This window comes from Barbus barbus (genome assembly GCF_936440315.1).
Source record: "Barbus barbus genome assembly, chromosome: 9".
In the NCBI taxonomy this organism is placed as follows: Eukaryota; Metazoa; Chordata; class Actinopteri; order Cypriniformes; family Cyprinidae; genus Barbus; species Barbus barbus.
The window spans coordinates 7,863,169-7,887,579 of record NC_136737.1 but is presented as its reverse complement, the minus strand read 5'-3'; the positions used below and the strand labels follow the sequence as shown (position 1 = coordinate 7,887,579).

Here is a 24,411-nt window from a genome sequence, read left to right as displayed (position 1 = left end):
ATCAGTGGTGTGTTATTTTCATTATTTTTATTATTATTATTATTACTTTGGCTGCTCTACTGTAAGAACCATTTGTAGCTTATTGGTAACGGGGTAGAGCTGTTATTGTTTTTTCTGGTAAAGTCTTATTTTGGACACCAGATGGTGCCACTAGAATTCTAATTAAGTGATTGTAATTTTAATTGATCTGAATTTTTAGGGCTTTTTTTCTGAATTGAGCAAACCAGTCTGTCTCAGATCAGATCACAGGCATAAATACCTCAATTTTGGGTTAGTTAGGCTACTTTTGCATTTTGATCAGCAGCAGCACGGTTATGTCATTGAAAAAGTAGTTAAAGTACAGTTGAAAGAGTTTGTTAGTATAGTATTGATGAAAACTTAGGAAACGAACAATCATTGAATATCTGATTGATACCAAAAAAAAAAAAATTTTTTTTTTTAAGATGTCTTGCAGTCATCGACAGACAAAAACAGGCCCGGAGTGGCCATCGGGAGAACTGGGAGATTTTTTTTTTTTTGTACATACACAGAATAACGTATATGTTTAAGTTACTGTGTGACTGATAACTAAGCTAATAACACTAGATCTGAATTTAACATTTTAATACGTTTTCTTTTCAAGAATAAAATGGACAGTAAAAAAAAAAAAAAAGATGCCTGGAGCTGAAAAAAACAGGTAAAAAAAAAAAGAAAGTCTTTGGAGGATGATGCGGCCAAATTTGCCAAACTGACAAATATATTTTCAAGAAGACAAACGAGCACACGTGACCAGGCGACTCAAGGTACAGTGACTAGCAACATTTACAAACGCTTTTATCCAAAGTGACTTACATTGAAGGATTTTTTTCAATTAAAATGTACGTGATTTTAGGGACAGAGACATTGATCTTCAGTGAGACAACAGCAGCCAGGCAGAAGGTCCCGGACAAACATACCAAACTGACAGATATTTTTTCAAGACAAACAAGCACACACACACACACACACACACACACACAGGAACTGCCGACTCAAGGTACTGTCACGGAACGCTAAGAGGAGCGCCGTGGAAAGATGAGTCTGGGTCCAAGTGCAGGTAAGGCTCCTTTAATTCAACACAAAAGTCCAACACGGCACAAAACAAAACAGAAAAGGACTGGGATACAAAAACGGCAATGAGGTGCGTGTATCCCAGCCCAGAGCAAACACTAGAACACAATTACACATTTACCAAAACTGAATAACAATAACGAACCCAGGCAGAGTGGTGAGAGAGGGGAGACTTTGGCTGTGTCCAAATTCAGGGTCTGCATCCCAGGATCCTTCCTACCCGGTTGAAGGAGGAGGGATCCTCCGACGTCCGCAAAACCCGGAAGTCGGTGTTTGTGAATTTGGACAGCCTACCCTTCTTTCAGTTCCCTCCCTTACCCGTTGCTCATATCGTGTCGCCTAGTAACCGTGACAGCGCCAAGCAAGAAGCGGGAAAATGGACAAACAAAGAGTCATTCTCCTCATTTTAATTCTTTTGGAAGAAATAAAGCAATTAAATAAATTAAATACTTTCTTTGCTCGTTGTCGGAGAGTTTTTTGTATCAGACTACAAGACAGTCACATCCAGGTAAGCCATTATAGCCTATTTTTATTTGTTTTTAAGTATTCTACTAATTTCTCCTACAAATTCATTGAGCCGAAGCATAAACTTTAGCTTGTTTTGTCAGAGAAACTCCTCTCCCACTCCGCTACCGCTCGCTTCGTCCGCCATTACGCTCTGCCGAAAAGAATTATGGGATAGGTAGGACGGGAAAGGATCCACCACACCCATCCTTCCAATTCGGGGAAAAGGAGGACGTATTTGTGGGCCGCATTTGAAGGATCCTACGAATTTGGACAGCCTTCGTCGCGGCGCTGTGACGTAACATCCTTCAAATGAGTACTCCGAAGGATGCAGACCCTTCTTCTTCTTCTTCTTGGTTTTTAACGGCGGCTGGCAACCAACTAAAATAGGTGCATTACCGGATGCAGACCCTGAATTTGGACACAGCCTATAGTCCGACAAATGGAGAACAGCTGGGAGTGTGATGAGTGTAAGGTTCTGTTTGTGTGTGTTCAGCTGTGCTGACTCTCTTCATAGGAGAAATGGTTCCACCTGATACAGATAATCAATGGCCTGCTGTGATTGGATGCTGGGAGTATTTAAACTGCAAACACCATCAGAGCTGTGTTGGTGGTGGCTTGACTGTGTGCAGCAGCAATGAAGGACCCATCTTCAACCCCAGATCTGAGACTTTGTTGAAGCCAGTAGTGAACCGTGTATCTCTACCTTTTATTGTGTGTACTACTTAGTGAAGTAGTTTTCTCTTTTTAGTCTCTTTCTATTTCAATCCCTGATTGAGACTTTAAAGGCAGAAGTGAGTGTTACCTTTAATAGTTAATCATTGTTTGACTTAATGGATCATTTTCTCTTGGTTGATTTGAAGTTTGTTATTTAATAATTTATTTCTTTATTTTGTGAGGTTAGTAGGGAGGTGGGTGCCATTTATTTTGAATCATACTTTGTTTCTCCTGTTTATGCTAGCAAGGGAGTAAGCTTATTTTGTTGTACTTTGGTTTTCTTTGTTTTTAGTTTAGGTAGTATGATTAATGAGGAGTAAGATTGATTATGTTTGTTATTTTGGCTATACCCTCTTCTGAACTTGATACCTCTCTTTTTCTTTTGCCTAAATTGTAAATAAAACTACTTTCTTGAATGAGATCACTATGTGGTTATTGTGAAACAACTCTGGGTCTGGAGACGGGGTGGCTTTATGCTGTTGCACATTAATTTCACCACCATCCACTTTTTTTACTGTTTCATTCCTCCCCTAGACCAATCAGGAAATCGTAACAGTGACTTACATTGAAGCATTTGTTTTCTTTTGATTATCTGTTTCAATTAAATGTAAGTGATTTTAGCCATATGACTATTTTTAAATGAGATTGTATTAAAAACAGATACGCCTGATGCTGAGGGACGTGAGGGAACAGAGACAGAGGCTGAATGTCCCTGATCCACAAGCAATTAGTGTAGATGAGGAGAATGATACGTTTGATTATTTTGCTCATCCTCAGTCAAAGGACCTTGACATGTTTTTCAGTTATCATCCTCAACAGCCACAGAAACATCCCATAGCAAAAGTTTATAACAGAAAGGATGGAACCAACCGCAAGTGGTTGACATGCAATGAAAAAAACTAATTATCTGTACTGTTCTGTGTGTTTGGCATTTGCACCTGTTGCAGGTGCTAGTCCTTTTATAAAGGAGGTATGAATGCATGGAAACATGTTCATCAGAGGATTGAGGAACATGAGAAAATAATGCCCACAGAGATAGTGCAGATGCTTACTTTCTAATGGCTAAAAAGACAGATGTGAAAAGTCTATTGACTGGCAATCAAATGTCTTTACAATATAAACAAGTAAAGAAAAAGTGTCTGGTAATGGAGCGCATAGTAGATGTCATAAAAGTCATTGGCAAATGTGGACTTAGTTAAAGAGGAGATCGAGCAGAGGCTGCTTATACATTGGAAAACACGGCAGTCAATCATGGCAACTTCCTGGGTTGATAACACTCTTGAGCAAGTATGATATGTGCCTTCAACAGCACTTGAACACTTGTATTGAACAAAGCAAGAAGCACCATGAGACTGGGGCAAAGGGCAGAGGCTCTCTTGTGACTTTCCTGTCAAAAGACATCATCTTTAAAGTTGTGGATATCATCAGCCAAATTATAAAGAGCACAAATGCAGATGAGGTTAAACTGGCAGGCATGGTTTCAGTCCAAATAGATACCACCCAAGATATAACCTCAAAAGTCCAATGTGCAGTAATTTTGAGATATGTTACAGATACCATCCATGAACGATTCGTTGCTGTGGTAGACTGTGAAGCATCAACAGGAAAATATCTCAAATAGACATTACACAAGCTTGGTATTGACATTGGCACATGTGTGGGCAACTCCACTGATGGTGCAGCTAAAATACAGGGACAATATCAAGAGTTCTCTGCATTTCTCTCAGAGCAGTCTCCTTCACAGATTTATGTCTGGTGTTATTCACATATTCTGAATCGGGTACTGGCAGACACAACAGGAAGTGTTGTAGAAAGTACATCTCTCTTTTCATTGCTTAATGATGTTGCAGTTTTTCTCAGAGAATCGTATAAGCGTATGCAAAGGTGGGAAGAGACCAGTAATGACAAACGTCACAGAAGAATGTGCCCAATAGGGGAAACCAGGTGGTGGGCTAAGGACCAGGCTCTCACTAAGGTCCTTGCGTGTTTTAGTAAACCTCAGGATGCACTGTATGTTGACCTGCTGCTGACTCTCTCCTCTATTGAGGAAGATACAAGTATGAAGCCAACAGTGAGGGTCAAAGCAAAGGGATACATTGAAGCCCTCCTAAAGTATGAAACAATCCTCTGCTCAAACCTTTCTCCGAATTTTTGAGCATACATCCCCCCTCTCCAAGTACCTGCAGATAAAGGGTATGGATATTCTAGCAGCTCAGCATCTGGTTGAGGGGACAAAGGACAGCCTTAACAAATTCATCAGAGACTTTGAGGGAGTGAAAGTAGCAGCTGATGAGTTTGTGGGTTGGGCAAATCAAAAGCTGCAAGAGGAGGATAGCATTGAGATAGAAGTGCAGACTGCACTTCCAGAGAAGTTCGAAAAAAGACAAAAGTGCCAGGAGAGCATTCAGAAGACAAACTTCTAGCATCACCAGATGCTGGCTTTGAGGTCAATGTGCACAATGTCATTCTGGACACTGTGGCAGGTAGCATACAAAGAAGGTTTTCAGCAAATGCAGAACTTTTCTCAGATTTTGACCCTAAAAACTTTGGCAAAATTAAGGCAAATGGGCTCCCTAGGTCAACACTCTAAGAAATCAGCAAGTGTCTGCTTAAATTTGATGACAGAGGAACTGTTGGCACATTGCATGCTGAGCTGTCTGGCTTGGCATTCCAGTGGGAGAGACTGAAGAAGTCCCCTCTGGAGGGTTACTTTGTAAGGACAGGTAGTGAGATGCTTGTAGGAGGTGAGGAGGATACAGGTGGACCACTGTTTATGGAACCAGAGGTAGAGCTGGAGAACAGGACCTGTTCCTGCTGCAAAAACTGTGCCATTTGTGTGTATCTCATCCTCTCACAGTACAACCTTCTCACTGATGCCTACCATGTAATTGGTTTGGCATATAAGTTTCTGTTGACAATCTCAATCACTCAGATCGCCTGTGAGAGAAGCTTCTCAATACTGAAATGTGTTAAGAACAGGCTAAGAAGCTCAATGTCTCAAGAGAAATTAGAGGCATTCATGCTAATGGGCACAGAAAAGGAAATCCTCATGTCTATAGACAATGAGACAGTAATAAACAAAGTTGCAGAAACCAGTGCACTGCTTAGGTGGTTGTTGATGCTGTAAGGCTTTGCCATTTTCAGTTCTGAGTGTAAACCAAAACTTGTGAAGAATGGTAGAAGGCCTTTCTTTCGAGATGCTTACTGATTTTCCATTTAGTTATTGATGATTGCTTGGCAGCTTTCAATTTTGAATTAAACTTTTTTTTATATATATACCCCCGGTTGCACAGACAAGGCTTAAGCCTAGTCCTAGACTAAAATGAAATTCTGAGCGGTTTCAACTGAAAGAAACTTGCACTGACTGATCTTAAAATATATCAGTGCCTTTGTTGTATCTCAAGATGCACACCAGTAATGTTTTTTCCCAAGGCACATTTATAAAAATGACTAAAATGTCTTAATTGAACTATGGCCTAATCCTGGCTTAGGCTAAACCCTGTCTATGAAACCGGGCCATAATGTTACAGTTGTATGTTTTGTAGCAGAAATGTTTCATATAATTTACTTCATTATTTTATTTATTACATTGACATGGATATAAAAAAAAAAACAATAGTGCAAAAAGTATATTTCTTACTGCACTACTTTATTTTTGTTTGAATGCAAACCATTTTTTCATAATGTAACAGTTGGACTCTTTGTTGCAGAAAACTCAGTATGTGATTTGCTATTGATATTTATGGCCATATTTACATGATTCATATATTTTTTTATTGAAACATGTCAAAAATAAATATAACAGGATAGTAAGAACAGATCTGTCACTTCATTTATCCAGATTCCACCACGGTGGGAGGGGGTTGGATGGGGATAGATTATGGGCTGGTCTTGAGCATTACACTCCTGGGCTGAAAATGGATCCCACTCCGGCCCTGGCACTGGGTTACTGGTGTTTTGTGATGATAGGACAGAGGACAGAAGCAGCAGGAAGAATTCTGAAGTGTATAGGGATATGCTCTCTGCCCAGATTCAGTCAAATGGAGCAAAGTTGATTGGGTTTTTCAAGGTACAAAAGTGGAATATTCTGCAATGGCCAAGTCAATGTCCTGTTTTCAGCCTGACTGAGCTGCACGTCACTCGCTGAAGACAAAACTAAAGGCAGAAAGACCCTCAAACAAACAACGGAAGTCAGCTGCAGTAAAGGCCTGGCAAAGCATCACAAAGGAGGAAACCCAGTCTCTGGTGATGTCCATGAATTCCAGACTTAAGGCAGTCATTAGGTGTGTTCGACTTGAAGCGGCGCTGTGCAGAATGATCTGTGTATGACATCAAAGTACCACGAGAGCGATAAGAGAGCCGACGGATCCTTATGCTTTCGAATCGCTCTCGTAATACACTGATCATTCTGCACAGCGCTTCTTCAAGTCAAACACACCTACTGCAAACGATTCTCAACAAAATAACTAACATGAACATTTATTTATAATTATATTTATTTGTCCAATTACATTTGAGCCCCTGAAAATGGAGGAAAAGCGTATAAAACTGGTTGTAAGCTTTTTATGTTATATGTTTTGTTCAATACCTTGAATTAAAGCTTAAAGTCTGCACTTCAGTTTCATCTCGATTGTTTCATTTTAATTCCATTCTGGTGGCATAAAGAGACAAAATTATGAAAATTGTGTCAGTGTCCAAAAAAGAAGAATAATTTATTGAAAATTTAATGTAGACTAAAGGAATTTGAATAATGCATGTAAAAAAAGCAGGAAATGATCAGTGTTATAATGTATTTTAACAGATTTAAATTCTAATGTAATAAAACTGTAGCTTATTGATTTTGCTTGTTTTTGGGCACATGTAATTAATAACCGCTTAAATATAGCTCTTTTGTCTGCTTTTTGGCCACTTCATGTATCTGTACACTGTAAAAATAAAAATTTTCAGGCAACCAGCTTCAGCAGATTTTAGAGTTTTCTCAACTTATTTTTTGTAGGAGATTCTCAACTTTTTGTTGTATAAACGTAAAACAACAAGTTGAGAAAACTCAAAAATCTGCTGAAGCTGGTTGCCTTAAAATTTTAAGTTGGCTCAACTTTTTGTTTTTGTTTTTACAGTGTACCGTAATTCCACAAATAGACAAAATTGAGGTGGTGGCTGGCTTGACCGGTATCATTAAAAATTGAGTTTTTATCACATTATTATCCTAAATACATGTGAACGATATTAATGTAATAATTGCTTACTATATATTGCATAATGAAACAAATTACGCAATCTTACTTGATTTCCTGCTAATTAATAAATAAAAACTTACACCCTATTAAATGAACATCATTGATTAGTTTAATTTATAAAATAAAACTTTGGACATTAACACATAATTAAATAAAAAATAGGCATAAGTGTGAATACGTGAAGGATAAGTATAGTTATCAGGCTAATCGGGTATATATACGCATGCTATTCTTGTACATAAGCTAACTAATACAGACATTAATGTCATTATAACGTAGTTAAAACAGCATTTATCATAACATGATTTTGTAGGAATTGTAATCAGGCACTAAAGAGAGTACCTATACAGTGTATCCCTTGGGGTCCTAATAGAGACCGGATTTCGACAATGGAATAAAATCAGTAAATACTAATAAAAAATTGACACACTGGTAGTCTGTTTTCAATATTTTCATAGCACTCCTGTCACAAGTCAGGCCTCTGTGGCTCTCTCCGATCACCACCAGAGGGCACCCTCATCTGAGTACGAAGTCTTGTTTAGCCCCATCTGACATTTATGAGCGTTTACTTTGTTTATTCTTTGTATGATCCTGGACTGCCTTGACCCTTGAGATTCTCTGCCGCCTGCCCCTTGTTTGTTTGATCTGTTCCTGACCTGTTTCCAGCCTGCTGCCCTGACCCAAGCCTGGTTAACTCTTATGATTCTGGTTCTCTGTGACATTCTTGACGCTGTTGATCGACCCCTGCCTGCTGTTGATACTGATATTAATAAACACTGCAAATGGATCCGACCGCTTCTGACTCCTCATTACAACTCCACACCAAACAATAAGAAATGTAATAGATAATAAAAGACAATATTTTTTATTGTGCTGTGGTTTTTGTATATTGTTTATATTTTGATTGCTGTTGTTTTCAATTTCCTGTACAGCACTTTGGTCAACCTTTTGGTTGTTTTAAAATGTGCTTTATAAATGTTTACACATTCAAGGAATTTGTTTTGGTGGCAGAAGCTCCACAGTGCTGGTATAAACATGAAATATGAACATGAATTTATAATGGGGTTTTACAAAATATTAATAAAATAAGGTCTGGGATAAACATAACTTGACAAGACTTTTACTCTACAATGCAAATTACACACACCCGTGCTGAAAATACACATTTTCAAGCAGTTAACAAAAATAAAACAAATGCTCCTATCTTGGTCATTAATAGCCTATTTAAGCATAATTTTTCTCTGCATCGCTATTTCATATGAAATAATAGAAACATTCTATACAAACACAAATCTCTTTTTTTAAGAACTGGTTTGACAACAATATTAAATTGTTTAGTCAGTTATAAAACAAAGAAGCAACACTCTTATGAATGTCTTTCTCTTTGTAAAATATCAGTTCCTCAAAGAGAGTTCTCAATAGTTATTGGTTCAATCCCTTCAGGTACTCACATGTTAGGTATTGAGACCATTCTCCCAACTCAGCATCTCTTGATGTTACTAATGTTTTTTTTTATTTGTTTAAATGTGTTTTTCATGAAGTAATAATAAAGTTATTTGTACTACTAAGAGAAACTGTTACTGTACCTTATGTTTTGTCTCATTGGAACTCTTTATTAAATGGAAAATTGATTTGCTGGAGAAAAGTGCAGTTGTTACCGCAGAAATATCATTGTAGAAATAAGATTAAAGAAGTTTCTTATAAGCTCATTCACAAAATTTAGCAAATCATTATTTTCAAAAAACATTAAATGTAATTGTATTTTCTGCAATGAATATGAGGAAACTGCACTTATTTTGGCACTCTACATATTCAGTTCAACATTTTATCAATTCATATTTTCAGTGTTTAAGACCTTTTTCCCTCCTTTGGGAAAATGTACTCTTTTATTTCTTTCCAAGAGCAGCAGTATTTTTTTTACTTAATTTATTTACATATACTGTGAACCAAATTCAATCTATAATAAGAATCTAAATAAGAAACCCAATTCATGGATTTGTTGGCTGAACTATATATACACATACATATATATTGACAGTATCAGAGACTCTTTGAGAAAGAAAGCTGTAAGAACTTTGAAAGCTTGTGAACTTTATTTATTTGATATGTATATACTTGTATGTATATGTTTCTTTTATACTTGCCTCCCCCTGGCAACTGCTATTTGTTGTCATTTATTTTTATGTTGCAATATCTTTTTTGGTGTTATTTCTTTAAAAAAATATTGTATGTTATTGTTCTTTGAAAAAAAGAAGAAGCCCAAAACAGCCCAATCGCGTTTCGAGGGGGTCCCCCGGTAAAATACTGCTCCTGGTGGTAGAATTCGAGTAGGGGGAGGCTGCAGACCTGGAGCAGGCAGATCTACGGCCCAGACAGTTTTACGCCCCTGTTGTTCCTGATGCGTCCAGCAGGGGGAGGCTGTACAGAATGAGCCATCAGAACAGACTAGAAGCGACACGAATAAGAGGTAACGCTATGTAAAATAATCAATAAAATTATTATTGTTCAGTAATCGTGCAACATTTAAAGTTAAATGATTTGCTGAGAGTTGATGTCAATTAGTTTTAATATGTTAATAGATAGGTCTAAAATGTACTTATAAATAGGTCCGGTAAATAGTAACATTTGCACGTAACGTTATGCTATTTGTTTAAAAAAGAGCTTAGACTTTTGTGTGTTTGCTAGCTATTTTGATTATCTCTTGCAGATTGGAAATGCCTGCATGAAACTCGTCTATGAAGAGGTTTGAGCACATGTATCAATCTTTTTCACATTATTTTACATCAGCTGTAGTTTATCTTCTGTAACGTTAGTTCATTTCATATTTGAATGGCAAGTGCTTAATTTTTCCTTTTACTCTCACAGGGCAAAGACATGTACACTGCCAACATGCATGTTATTGCCACAATCCTCTAGCCTGCTCTCCAGTAAGTATTGAATACATATATCATACTATTTGACATCTACCATAAGTCAGAAGTAAAATAAAAGGTATTCTTTATTGGTGTTATATATGTTTTTTAGGATAATGCTTTCATGAAGGATGTCCTTGTGTTCCCTGCATGAACACAGATCATTATCTGTTATGTGTACGATTTTACATGGTGTAGCTCATAAGAATATAGTAATTATTAAACATTGTGGTTTGGAGGAATTGTTCTTTTATGCTGGTTTTACGGAGGGTGATTTTACCCCAATATAATAAGGTAAAGATAATGCAAATGTGAAATGGATTGTTATAACACTTTTATATGCATTCCTATAGGTACAGAAGCCACTCTGAAGAGAGATCCTCCTTCTAGTCTCCCTGTATAGTCATCAAAGCCTGGGTTTGGAGATGACCAGCACAGAGACATCTTTAGGTCCACAGCTAAGAGACGATTGCCACATTCCTATGGCATATAACGCTGACAGTATGCCCTCTACACCGGGCTGAACACTCCAGTCAATGTCCCTCAGCTGAGCTTTTCTTCATTAAAAGGTTGCTAGAAAGTTGTTGTACTTTATTGCTGGTCATTGAGTTCTAGCAATAAGATCTGAATACTAATGCTGTAACATTTCAATTTCTGTTAACTTGACATTCCTGCAATCAGAGTCTTATTGAGCAGTTTGAGACAGAGGGGTATGTGTACTAGTTTCTGAACATCTCAGTTTGTTGTTTCATCCTTGAAGTCTCTTCCTTGCCAATGGAAATAACTGAACAAACTGAAGCAGCACAGCACAGATGAAAAATGCAATCATCTGATTGAAGATCAGGAGCAGATTGATGCAATCCACTCTCACCTGACTTCAGTTCTGGACAGCACACCCACAGTGACCAGATCAAATTCATCATGAATGTACTTTTTCCAGACGCTGGTCTCATGTGTTAGCTGAGCTCTGCATTATGTCAGATTCACATTGTTTTAAATGTCAAATAGTTTAACCATAATGTGAGACCATTGCTCTAAAAACTATGTTTTTTTTGTGGTTATTATAGAAGAGACACTTTTCATTTTGTTGTAAAAAGTCAAACATGTGAAATGATACTTGGCTACTTGGGATGTGTGATCAGTCTCAGTTCTTTCTCTGGTAGTCCATTATCTGTGCCCTGGCTTTTGTGGAAAATCTGTCCATCCTGGAGGCTGAGGAGAAATTTCTGCAAGGACCTGTCATTTACATAAGGTACTGTAAGGATAATATAAAGGAAAACGTGGCCAAACATGACATCCTGCCATTATTCACAACTATCCAGCTTTAGTTTTTTTTACCAGTGAGTGGAAGCATTTTGACAGGAGCACTGGACAACAATTCATCAACAGGAATCATCCTAGTTCATGTTTTTAATAAATGTTGTTAATAAATAAGATTGTTGTACACAAAGTTGTCTTTTTCTTCTCAGATGGCTAAATGGCCCTTGTAATTTTAGAAAGGGGTGAATTGTGTTTGTCTTTATAAAATGCTTTGTAGGACACTGTTCTGTAGCTGCACTGAAAAAAAAATGATACATTGAATTTACTAATTTCTTTAAGGTAAGTTTTTTTTTTTTTTACTGACAGTTAGTCAACTAAATTTGATTATTTATATGTAGCTAAAACAATAGTGATTGCAACCACTTACCTTAAAAAAATTAGTAAATTCAATGTATCATTTGTATCATTGTGTATGAGTGAATACTAAAGCATAAATAAATATTAAATATTTTATTGGTCCATATGATTACACTGTAAGTCTGATGGGCTGAATATGGTTAATATCTGAATGTAACTTTATATATAAATTCACAACAATATCACTCCATCTCCTGTATGAAAACCTGAATATATAGGCTACAGTAGATCATGTACCATTACATTGTCCATTTGATCCAAATATGTATATAATTAAGTTTTTAATTCACTAATTAAATGTTTAATGTTGATTTTTATTTTTTTCAAAAACACTCATTCATTTGTCTCCTGTAGGCTATGTATGTAGACCAACGTTGAATATGTGCAGATATTTTAATCTGTAGTGCAGATCATCTGATATCTTAATGTATTTTTTATAAATTCACACAAAAACAACAAAACTCTCAATTAGTCCATGTTTATGGACGGGGCGGTTATTAATGAAATTTCGAGCGTTGTGGTTTAATAATTTTGATGTATATCCTCCTCCCCCTGCTGGACGCATCAGGAACATGTATCTGCCTGCTCCAGGTCTGCAGCCTCCCCGTATAGTAAAATTCACGTTTTTTTGCGAGGCTAAATATCACGTTATTGGGTTCTCTTAAACCCGTGGGCATGAAAAATAAACCTCGGCAACTGATTTTGAAGTATCTCAATCCCGAGTGGAAACCGCGGACTTGGCAACACTGAGTGGAGGTGACGTACTTCCTGTCTGCAGCCAGACCCATCCCGATTTATCCCAGTAGCTCCGACGCCTCGGTTCACATAAATTTGGTTCACATAAATTTGAAAAGTGTTGTTTTTCACCCAGAAGATCTGGATAACGCTGTTAATTTCACTTTTGAGTCCGATATTATGATTTTGAATCTGCGTTCATTTCAACGGAAAAGAGATGAAGATATTTATATTTTGGTAACATTAGGAGGTATATGCCTATTCTTCGTGTGTGGTAAGACTTTTATTTGTTATTTGTCTCTTTTAAATTCGCCGTGAAACCCAGTTTTATTTTGTAGTTCTTATCACTATCATAATTCATCACATCGTAGCGTCAGTCGTCTTGTTAGCTATAACTTCATGTAGTGATCGCTGCAGCCCGGAGACCTGCAAGTAGGAGGAGCTTACGCCAAGAACAGCAAGTAGGAGGAGTTTGAGAACAGCAAGTGGGAGGAGCTTATGCCGCAAGTAGGCTGGATTTCATGGTAGTTTAAAATAATATAAATACAACACATTTTCATTGTAGTTTAAACTGAAATTCTTAGTTTTGTCATTGTGTTTATCCAATAACATTCATTGTCAACATTGAAATCATGTCTTATTCTTAGTTTTGTCATTATTGTTTGTATTCAATGCCATTCCCTGCAACATTGAAAACATGTCTTTACACCTTTTGCCATGCTTCATGATGGTGTGATTTTTACACCCTTTAACTGTAGTAATTTAAGCATAATTCTGGTTATTACATTGTACCTCTACAATTCTTCTACAGTAGCCTTTTAAGGAACATTAAAGTGAGATGCAACTGCACTTAGGAGATAAATGTGTGATACATAAAGAAAATGTTGAGTACTGTTAAGAAAATGTTACCATTTGCCTGTACATTTCAGAACATGTGGGTGGTGATGGCGCAGTGGATAAGACACATGCCTTTGGTGTGAGAGACCCGGGTTCGAATCCACTGTGAGACACCAATGTGTCCCTGAGCAAGACACTTAACCCCTAGTTGCTCCAGAGGCGTGCGACCTCTGACATAGGGCTGGGCGATATGGCTGAAAACTGTATCACGATATCAGTGTTTCATATCGCTCGATATCGATAATTATTGATATTTTTTTAAGGTGGTACATCAAGTTCGTGGTATTACCAGTCTTGGCGGGGACAACGGTCTTGCATAATTTGCAGACGACATTTGGTCTGACTACGGTCATACTTATAATATCCAAAAAACTGCCATACTGGAGAGCTGACTTTCTCTTTTATTTACAATTTCCTCGCTCGCTGCGGCACTCATTTTCTGCTTATGAAGAGGAATCCAGCAGACCAGCCAATAGGGTCTGGCTGCAGACTTGCACTCTCAGCCGCGCGTGCGCACTTAGACACGAGACAACGATATGGCGCAACCAAACGTGATACTCTTACATGATTGGCTGCTAGCGTGTCACTCCCTACGTTGCTAGGTTACCAGAGAGCGAGTGCCTAAACTTGCTTCACAGCCTTTGTTTTCTTCCGACGAAGAATAAAAAATATCGAATGTTTTATCGAACACATTTTTTATTGATATCGTTCACGTGTCTATCGCGATACATATCGTTATCGTTTTATCGCCCAGCCCTACTCTGACATATATAGCAATTGTAAGTCGCTTTGGATAAAAGCGTCAGCTAAATGAATAAATGTAAATGTAAATGTTACACAAATCAATGTATTAATCTGAAATCTCAGGGTGGGTAAATGATTTTATTTCTGATGACTCAAATTATGTACAATTATTCATTCAGCACAATAGGCTTGCATGCAGTGGACGCTGCACAATCCAGGATGCATTGCTTCTGAGTAAATTCCACGGCGCTCGCCTCGCTTGTCCTTCCCAACATAACCTGGTGGGTACACAAGAAGCACAATGAGCATTAGGGTTAAACCGAATTTAAAACATTCTCCCCATGCCATCCAAGATATGCATGACTTTATTCTCTTGTTGAACATGTACAAATATTTCAAGAATAATTTCTCAGCTCTGTAGGTCTATGCTATCCAAGTAAATTTTAAGGGGCGACATTAGGCCAAGTAAATTAGACTTTATTACTATTTTTAAACGAAGTATTCCTTTCAAAAACCTCTAGATAAAATGATAGTTTATGCACCATTAATTTACACAAAACTGATTATTGATTATTATTAGTATTGAATAAAAAAAAGGTTATTTAAACTATGTTTTAAATAAATTACATTGTGGATTAGGAGATGTGTTCAAATACGTTTGAAAATGTACCTTATTCTTTAGAAAATTGCACTGTAAAAAGTGAACAGTTGGATCAAAAAAAAAAAAAAAAAAAAAAAAACTTCAATTGGTAATTAGGTGTTACCAATTGAAGTTTTTTTTTTTAAGATGATCCAACTGTTCACTTTTTACAGTGTATCTATCATAGACTGTATAAAAACAGGTATCTATTTACAAACGTTTAAGACATTTACACTTTATAAATCAGAGCAGTCCAAAATGTCAAAAAAAAAAAAAAAATACGGTAACACTTTCTTTGAAGCCCATATTTATAATACATTATAAGGGTATTCTTAAGGCATTATAATGAATGCATAATGCACTATAAACAACCTTATAATAGGTTATATTGTCAATTTTAATACATTATAATGCTTACACATTTGTACATATAACTTTTAAGAGTATGATTATTTATAATACAATGAACACCATATTAAATCTACTTTTACACTGATAATGGACTATATATCTTGACATTATTTAAGATCTGCACAGTATCTTACTACAGTACATCTGGTGAGTGGTTAGGTGTGAAGTGTTATTTGTTCCCTGTGAGGCTAATATTAATTTTGATGTGAGCTAGTTAATAATAATAAAAAACAATGTTTATATGTTAGGTTACATTTTATTTTGATGTCCCCTTTGTCTATTGACTAGAAGCAACTTTGCAACTCTCATGTCAACTAGTATTAGTAGGCTTAGGTTGAGGTTAGGTTGGTATAATGTTGACGTACTCGCAAAGTTGCTTAAAGTCAGTTTGTCTGTTGGGGAACCATCAAAATAAAGTGTTAGCATATATTTAGCAGACAACATCCTACTATACTCCAATGACTGCTAGTTGACATGTAGCTGCAGAGTTACTTAACAACAGCTGTCTAAAAGGTACCATCAAAATAATCAAACTGATATTAAAATAGAAATAGTTAAAAGCAATCTGATATCTGATCTTATGGCTTTTTGAGAGAAAAAGAATACTATTATTATTACTATACCTATAAGTGGTCATTGATAGCTTTAGGTAAAGTAGCATAAGAAAGGTGGCAAGATATGAGACTTATAATACATTATAACTATGAGAAATATGATCCATTGTAACTTAAGTGGATGCAATCTGTTCACTGTGTGTTATAAATCATCATACTCTTAAAAGCTATAACCACTAATAAGTAAATATTATAATACTAATACTAATATAATACTAAACTAATCATTTAAAACTGTTCTTATATTCACAAGATGATATAACATATAAGGTTTTTTTTATTTTTATAATGCATTATGCATTCATTATAATGTCTTAAAAATACCCTTATAATGTATTATAAATATGGGCTCAATAGAAATTGTTACCAAAATTACAATGTCATGCAATTACATCACCTGCTTATGGTCTTCGGTATCCATAACCTGGAGAGCAAATTAGTTGTATGTAGGAAAAAACAAGATATTGTCAGTCAGGCCAGGGGCGTAGATTACGCGGGGGACGTGTCCCCCCCACTTTTTATAAAAAGTAAATTCGTCCCCCGCGCTTTTTCATTGGACAGTTGTGTTCTCAACATGTTGAGGTTTTAATGGAGCAAGCAATGTATATAAATGCAGAATGATTTAAAATTCAAAGAGACAAGATCATTTATACATGACGTTTACGTTGCCATGGCAATCAGTCACTCAGTTTGTGTCACACAATACAGTTTGAAATATGTAAACAATAGTACCCTTATAAGGACATCTTTGTAACTTTTACTCAAAAAGGCGCATATTAGTACATTAGAATACCAATATGTACCGTAATGTAAAACTATGAAACTTTTTGGGGTAAATAAGGTACAAAGATGTGCTTTTAAGGGTACTGTCCCAGTGACAAGCTGTTGTCTTGTATGTATGTACAGGTCAAGTATGTGCAAATTAGAAATGAGAAAATAAAATAAGTGAGTGTGGTGAATGGATAATGTATTAGTTGTGTGTTCTACGTTTATTTATTGAGTGTTCATGAGATGTATTGACTGAGGGAAGAAACTGTTCCTGTGTCTGGTCGTTCTGGTGCTCAGAGCTCTGTAGCGTCGACCAGATGGTAAAAGTTTAAAGAGGTTGTGTGCTGGATGTGAGGGGTCCAGAGTGATTTTACCAGCCTTTTTGCTCACTCTGGAAAAGTACAGTTCTTGGAGAGTGGGGAGGGTTGTACCAATGATTCGCTCAGCAGTCCGGACTACCCTCCGTAGTCTTCTGAGATCAGATTTGGTAGCTGAGCTGAACCAGACAGTTATTGAGGTGCAGAGGATGGATTCAATGATGGCAGAGTAGAACTGTTTCAGTAAGTCCTGTGGCAGGTTGAACTTCCTCAGCTGGCGAAGAAAGTACAACCTCTGCTGGGCCTTCCTGACAATGGAGTCAATGTGAATATCCCACTTCAGGTCCTGAGAGATGGTGGTGCCCAGGAATCTGAATGACTCCACTGCAGTCACGGTGCTGTTCATGATGGTGAGTGGGGGGAGAGCAGGGGGGTTTCTCCTGAAGTCCACGATCATCTCCACCGTTTTGAGCGTGTTAAGCTCCAGGTTGTTGAGACTGCACCAGACAGCCAGCTCCTTAACCTCCTGTCTGTAAGCAGACTCGTCACCGTCCTGGATGAGGCCGATCAGTGTGGTGTCGTCTGCGAACTTCAGGAGCTTGACAGAGGGGTCTTTAGATGTGCAGTCGTTGGTGTAGAGGGAGAAGAGCAGTGGGGAGAGTACGCAGCCCTGAGGAGCTCCAGTGCTGATGGTTCGAGTGCTGGATGTGAATTTGCCAAGCTTTACTAACTGCTGTCTGTCTGTCAGGAAGCTGTTGATCCACTGGCAGACGGAGGTGGGGACGGAGAGCTGAGTTAGTTTATTTTGAAGGGTTTCCGGGATAATGGTGTTAAAAGCAGAGCTGAAGTCCACAAACAGGATCCTCACATAAGTCCCTGGTCTGTCCAGATGCTGCAGGATGAAGTGCAGTCCAATGTTGACTGCATCATCCACAGACCTGTTTGCTCTGTAGGCAAACTGCAGGGGGTCCAGTAAGGGTCCAGTGATGTCCTTCAGATGAGCCAGAACCAGTCTTTCGAATGATTTCATGGCTACAGACGTTAGTGCCACAGGTCTGTAGTCATTAAGTCCAGTAATTTTGTGTTTCTTTGGGACGGGGATGATGGTGGAGCGTTTGAAGCATGAGGGGACTTCACACAGCTCCAGTGATCTGTTGAAGATCTGTGTGAAGATGGGGGCCAGCTGCTCAGCACAGATTTTTAGGCAGGCTGGTGACACACCATCTGGACCAGGTGCTTTCCTTCGTTTGTTCTTCCTGAAGACCTGGCACACATCGTCTTCGCTGATTTGAATTGTAGGTCTGGGGGAGAGAGGGGTTGCTGGAGGTGTGAATGGTTGTGTGGAGAGGTGTTCTGGGCGGGTGTGGGGTGATCGTTCAAAACGACAAAAGAACTCGTTTAAGTCGTCTGCCAGGTGTTGATTCTCCAGAGTGCTGGGGGGTGGTGTTTTGTAGCTGGTGATGTCCTTTAATCCTAGCCACACTGAAGCCGGATCGCTGGAAGAGAATTTGTTCCTGAGCTTGTCAGAATAATTCCTCTTTGCCACTCTGATCTCCTTTTCCAGTGTGTATTTGGCCTGTTTGTACAAGACTTTATCCCCCTTTCTGTGAGCATCTTCTTTGGCCTGACGGAGCTGTCTGAGTTTGGCAGTGAACCATGGTTTGTCATTGTTGTAGAATAGATGAGTCCTGGTAGGAATGCACATGTCCTCACAGAAACTGATATAAGATGTTACAGTCTCTGTGAGCTCGTCCAGGTCATTTGCCGCAGCTTCAAAAACAGTCCAATCAGTCAGGTCGAAACAGGCTTGTAAATCCCGCTCTGTTTCGTTAGTCCATCTTTTAACAGATCTTAATACAGGCTTCGCAGACTTAAGTTTCTGCCTGTAGGATGGAATAAGATGAACCAAACAGTGATCAGAGAGTCCTAAAGCTGCTCGTGGAACCGAGTGATATGCGTCCTTTATTGTTGTGTAACAGTGATCCAATATATTACTGTCTCTGGTGGGACATGTAACATGCTGTCTGTATTTTGGCAGTTCACGGGAGAGATTTGCTTTATTAAAGTCCCCGAGAATGATTAAAACAGAGTCCGGGTGTTGTTGTTCACTCTCTGTGATCAGATCAGCGAGTTTCTGTAGAGCTGTGCTCACGTGCGCTTGCGGTGGAATGTAGACACTCACGAGAATGAACGAGCAGAACTCCCGCGGCGAATAGAACGGCTTGCAGTTAATGAAGAGCGTTTCTAGATCTGAACAGCACATCTTCTTTAACACAGTTACATCTGTACACCACCTCTCATTGATGTAAAAGCATGTCCCGCCGCTGCGCGATTTCCCCGTTGATTCTGTGTCCCGATCTGCTCTGATCAGCTGGTAATTAGGCAGATGGATCGCGCTGTCCGGTATGTCGCCATTCAACCAGGTTTCCGTGAAACATAGAGCAGCAGAGTTAGAAAAGTCCTTGTTTGTCCGGGAGAGCAGAAGGAGTTCGTCCGTTTTGTTGGGTAGAGAGCGGAGATTCGCCAGATGGATGCTAGGCAACGCCGTTTTAAATCCGCGCTGACGAAGTTTCACGAGCGCGCCGGCTCGCTTGCCTCATCTGCGCCTCCTGTAGCGTTTGACCAGAGCTATGGCTCCGCCAACTACAATGTCCAGCAAAACGTCCGAAAAATCAAAAACCGGTAGAACATTTTGTGGTGTGTTCTGCCGAATGTTCAGCAGATCATCCCTGGTAAAGCTGATCTTATTTGAAAAACAAAAAACAGGAAAAACAAACAAAAACAATACAAACACTGAGGAGCAACGCACAATAGCTGCCATCAGCGGCGCCATTTTGTTATATATCATATAATCATATAATCATAAAGCATATTAAGCAAAAAGGTATGATTAAAAATAAAACCTGTCAATTAGACAAGGGTTAACTGAAAAAAAACAACAACAAAAAAAACAGGTATAACACTAGACATTCCGTCCCCCCCACTTTTGAAATGATGGCTACGCCCCTGAGTCAGGCACATTACAGAGTGTAAGCTGTGTGTGGTACTAAGAAAACGTTGTACAAAAGCCACCAAGAAATGCACTTTTCACAGCTTGTAATACTTTTTACAAAACAAAACAACTGTACATCACGCTCACCTCTTCCACTCATCCACCGTGCCATCTCTGAAAGATGACTTCTTCGTTTTTTTTGACGGATCGCAAAAACATTTGCCCACTACCGCCACCAGGAGTGTGAAACCGATACTACAACCCAAATGACATTAAACAAACCAATCAAAATCTTCTGTTGGTTTGTACAGCACCACTTGCAGCTTAAGTCCCGCCCACCTGCGGCTGGCTCCGACCTCCGTTTATACCCATGTCTATAACTTAGGCATAATAATAAAAAATGTCGTTGTATGATCACCTTATTGACGTCAGAACCAAAGGATTTGAAAAGTATTTCTTAATACTATAAATTAAAATATTATTGAGATCTAATATGAATCTAAGCAGAAATATTATTTCTAATAGCTCTAAAATTAGCTGCAGTGCTACTACAGTAGGTCTACTGTTAACAAACATTTCCAAAATGCATGGCATGCAAAGACATAGGACTATCTTAAACCTTGGGACAATTATACTGTAAGTTTAAAGTAGAATATTTTTTTTTATTAGGTGGAAAATACCAGTAAGTTATTTGAAACCCTTTAAATTGTTTTTTTTAAATTATTATTTTTTTATTAGAGCAAGGGGGCATACATGGAAACTATGCTCTGAGCACCACTTGGATGAATAAATACACAAATATATGCAGTGTGACGTGAGTTTTACTATATTCATTAAGTTGCAGAAGATCATCTATGAGTCAATGTATAAATTGATGTTCTTATGCTATTTGTTTGCATGAGACATACATACAGCAAGGCCAGGTTACTCCTTGTGTAAAAGAGTGCACCTCCTTTATCTCCACTCAAAGTTACTTTAAAACTGTAACATCGTTACATGCTTAAAAAACTGGTCAAACTACTGTTTTAAAATGTTATTTAGCCACACTACACTTCGGTTCAACAAGTATCATTGAATGCTTGCATGAATGAATGAATGAATGAACAATGTTATTTAGGTTGTGACAACATCAAACTGCAAGGTTGCTATTGTTTTGTCATGCTCCTGTATCATGCATGCATCACAATTTGAATGCAGAGATTCACATTATTTTCATGTTGCATATATTTGTCCCACTATTACAGAAATGATTTGTAATTAACTGTTCTTTTCTTCTTCAGGTGCTTCTGCTGTTGAGACAGACAGTGTGTCAGTGTTTGTGATGGAGGGAGATGCAGTCACTTTATACACTGATGTTCAAATGAACCAACAATACAGTATGACATGGTATTTTAGAGACAATCGGATAGCTCTAATTAATGGAGATCAGAGTAAAATCTGTATAGATGATTGGTGTAAAGAGAGATTCAGAGACAGACTGAATGTGGATCAGACTGGATCTCTGACCATCATGAACATCAACAGCACAGACTCTGGAGATTATATACTAAAGATCACCAGCCTCAACACTGAAAATATCTTTAACGTTACTGTATATGGTGAGTCATTTAAAATTTTAAAGCCAGGTTATCTGTTTAAATCACATCTATTTAGTGTGTTGTGTTTTTGTATCAAGTTTAAACTGCAATACTAAAATCTTTTAGTGCAAATGGTGATGGATGCTATCTAATAGATGTAAATTAAACGCTTTTTCTATTAAAGTCAATGTAAGGTTAACTATTGCACTCAATGTAAAAAACAAAACAAAAAACTGCCCCACACGCAAAGCTGAGAACTCTTTCTGCATAACTTTTTCTCTTTTATTCCAATAAGGGTTTGACAGTTGCTCATTTGAATACCTCAGATTGACTTGCATTTATGCCACTTAGCAGTCATTTCTGTGATTGGTGACTGATCTGCATTGATAAAATATTGTTGTTAATATAAATCTTAATGCAATGCAAGTGCATCTATAATAAAAACAAAATTTTAGTGAGCTTTTTAATTAATGAGCTGCAGTTGTGTTCTGGTGGAGATGGCACAACTCCTGTTTCTAATGAGACCCTTATCTTCTAGTATAATCTGTTTGATTGAGGATTTCCTGTAAAATAAGTCTGATGAGCAAAAATAAGCATTTTCAGTCTGAAATTCATGGAAAAATACGCAATCGTAATGTTGTGTAGTTTTTTTCCCTTTCTTCCATTCTTTGTTGTTTTGTTTGTTTGTTGTTGTCCTCCAATCAGCCGTTGGTTTGTGTTTCAGAGGTTTCTGCTGCTGAACGAGATGAAATGAAGAGAAAGTCTGTGAAGGAGGGAGAATCTGTCACTTTAGACCCTATTGTAATAAAAAAGCCAAATGATACGATGAAGTGGTATTTTAATGACACTATCATCGCTGAAATCACTGGAGATCAGAGTAAGATCTGTACAGATGTTCAGTGTAAAGAGAGATTCAGAGACAGACTGAAGCTGGATCATCAGACTGCATCTCTGACCATCATGAACACCAGAGACACAGACTCTGGAGATTATAAACTACAGATCAACAGCAGCAGATTCAGCATTATTAGGATCTTCACTGTTACTGTCACTTGTGAGTATTATTTTGTCATTCAGTGCATGTTTCTTTGTTATTTTAGAATACAGTTCAATGTTTTTAAATAAGTCCACTAAATGAGATCCTGGATTGATCTTTAAAAACAATGCCAGAAGTCACCATTTATCAGTTAAAATCATGCAACACTAATGATCCAAGTACAAAAGGTGTAAATATCAGTCAACAATTTTGATAAAATCAATCAGTCAAATCTGTCTGTCTTTCTGTCTGTCAAAGATGTTTCAGATTCAGGATCGTCTTCAGTTGTTGTTGTTGCTGCTGCTTCTTCTGCTGCTGTTGTTGTTGTTCTTCTGCTCGTTGCTGCTGCTGTTTTCTATAAGCGCAACGCAATAATTGAATGTGAGTATTATATACAGCTGATTTAACAAGATGGAAATATGAGAATCGTAGGGAAAAAAAAAATCCCTCATTAAGCAAAGTCAGCAGTGTTTAACCAAGTTTATTATTGTTCAAACAGGCATCAGGAGGCAGCCCAGGGATGAGGTAAGATGATATCTGCAACTGTACATTTATTATGTTCTGATGCTTCTGGTTTTATTCACTTTCAGTTTATTAGTTGGACAAAACAGATCCTTATATTGCAGACTTGTTATTTTAATTTACAGTCATTATGATAAACGCACTTGTTCTTTTAGTTATTTATAGAAACTAATGAATAAGAAATCTTGCAGATTCACAGTAAATAGTCTCTTAAAAAACACAATAAAAAACTCTCCAATGAACTAAATAACACAACATCAAAACAAAAGTAGCAACTTATAATATATCTAGTTTGTAGTATTGTGTGTTTGTGTAATTCAAACATGAATCCTGTTAATTTCTTTTTCCTTCTGTGAATCTGTGTTTCTTACAGATGAATGGTGAGGAAGACCCACCCCTTGAACAGATTGATTCTCTAATGCAAATGGCTACTAATGGGACATCCCATAACAAGACTGAAGCTGCCCATGAGACATAACTGTAACATTATTTATTTTATTGAAAGGGGAAATTAAGAGAAGATGGGAAATTAGAGAAGAACATCAGCAGAAATTCTCATTGCTGATAGAAAGTGTCACAATACCAAGGTTTTAGTTGTAGTATCATTAATGGTGATTTCACTTCGGCATCTTGAAGACACTATAGACCCCTTCAGGGTTTACGTCACAGGAAAATTCCTGCTTTCCCGCTTGTTGATCACAACCCAGGCTTGGTACATATGTATTTTTCCCTTGGCGCTGGCTCGGTAAAACCTCCGCTTTTAACACACAAAAGTCATCACCTCAATCGCTATATAAAACCATCTGGACATGCCCACAGACTACGTAATTATAGGCGTCTAGCGATTTGTAGGCTCTTAGTTTTTTGCGTGTGTAAACACTCGGCTTGTCCACCAGATAGCAGTATATGGTGGGCCAGTGAATATCTGGCCACTTGCTAACATTGTCTGTTAGGAGCTCGGGCAGGCAGACAATCGCTATTAGCTAAAACAAGTTTAGAATGGTACTTGTCAGTACATGATC

At 37.8% G+C, this 24,411-nt stretch overlaps 2 protein-coding genes across 2 annotated transcripts in view; both read left to right on the top strand.

Moving 5' to 3' along the window:
- Positions 1 to 24,411, top strand: part of LOC306875011 (uncharacterized protein) — a 991,916-nt gene that overhangs the window by 596,471 nt on the left and 371,034 nt on the right. The gene's annotated exons all lie outside the window — the stretch shown is intronic.
- On the top strand, positions 12,986 to 23,464 carry LOC306875062 (uncharacterized protein). The gene is made up of 5 exons (XM_079425443.1): positions 12,986 to 13,145; positions 21,535 to 21,852; positions 22,556 to 22,885; positions 23,126 to 23,248; positions 23,367 to 23,464. The coding sequence occupies exons 1-5, from the start codon at positions 13,052 to 13,054 to the stop codon at positions 23,399 to 23,401; spliced, it is 900 nt and encodes a 299-aa protein (XP_079281569.1). The 5' UTR covers positions 12,986 to 13,051; the 3' UTR covers positions 23,402 to 23,464.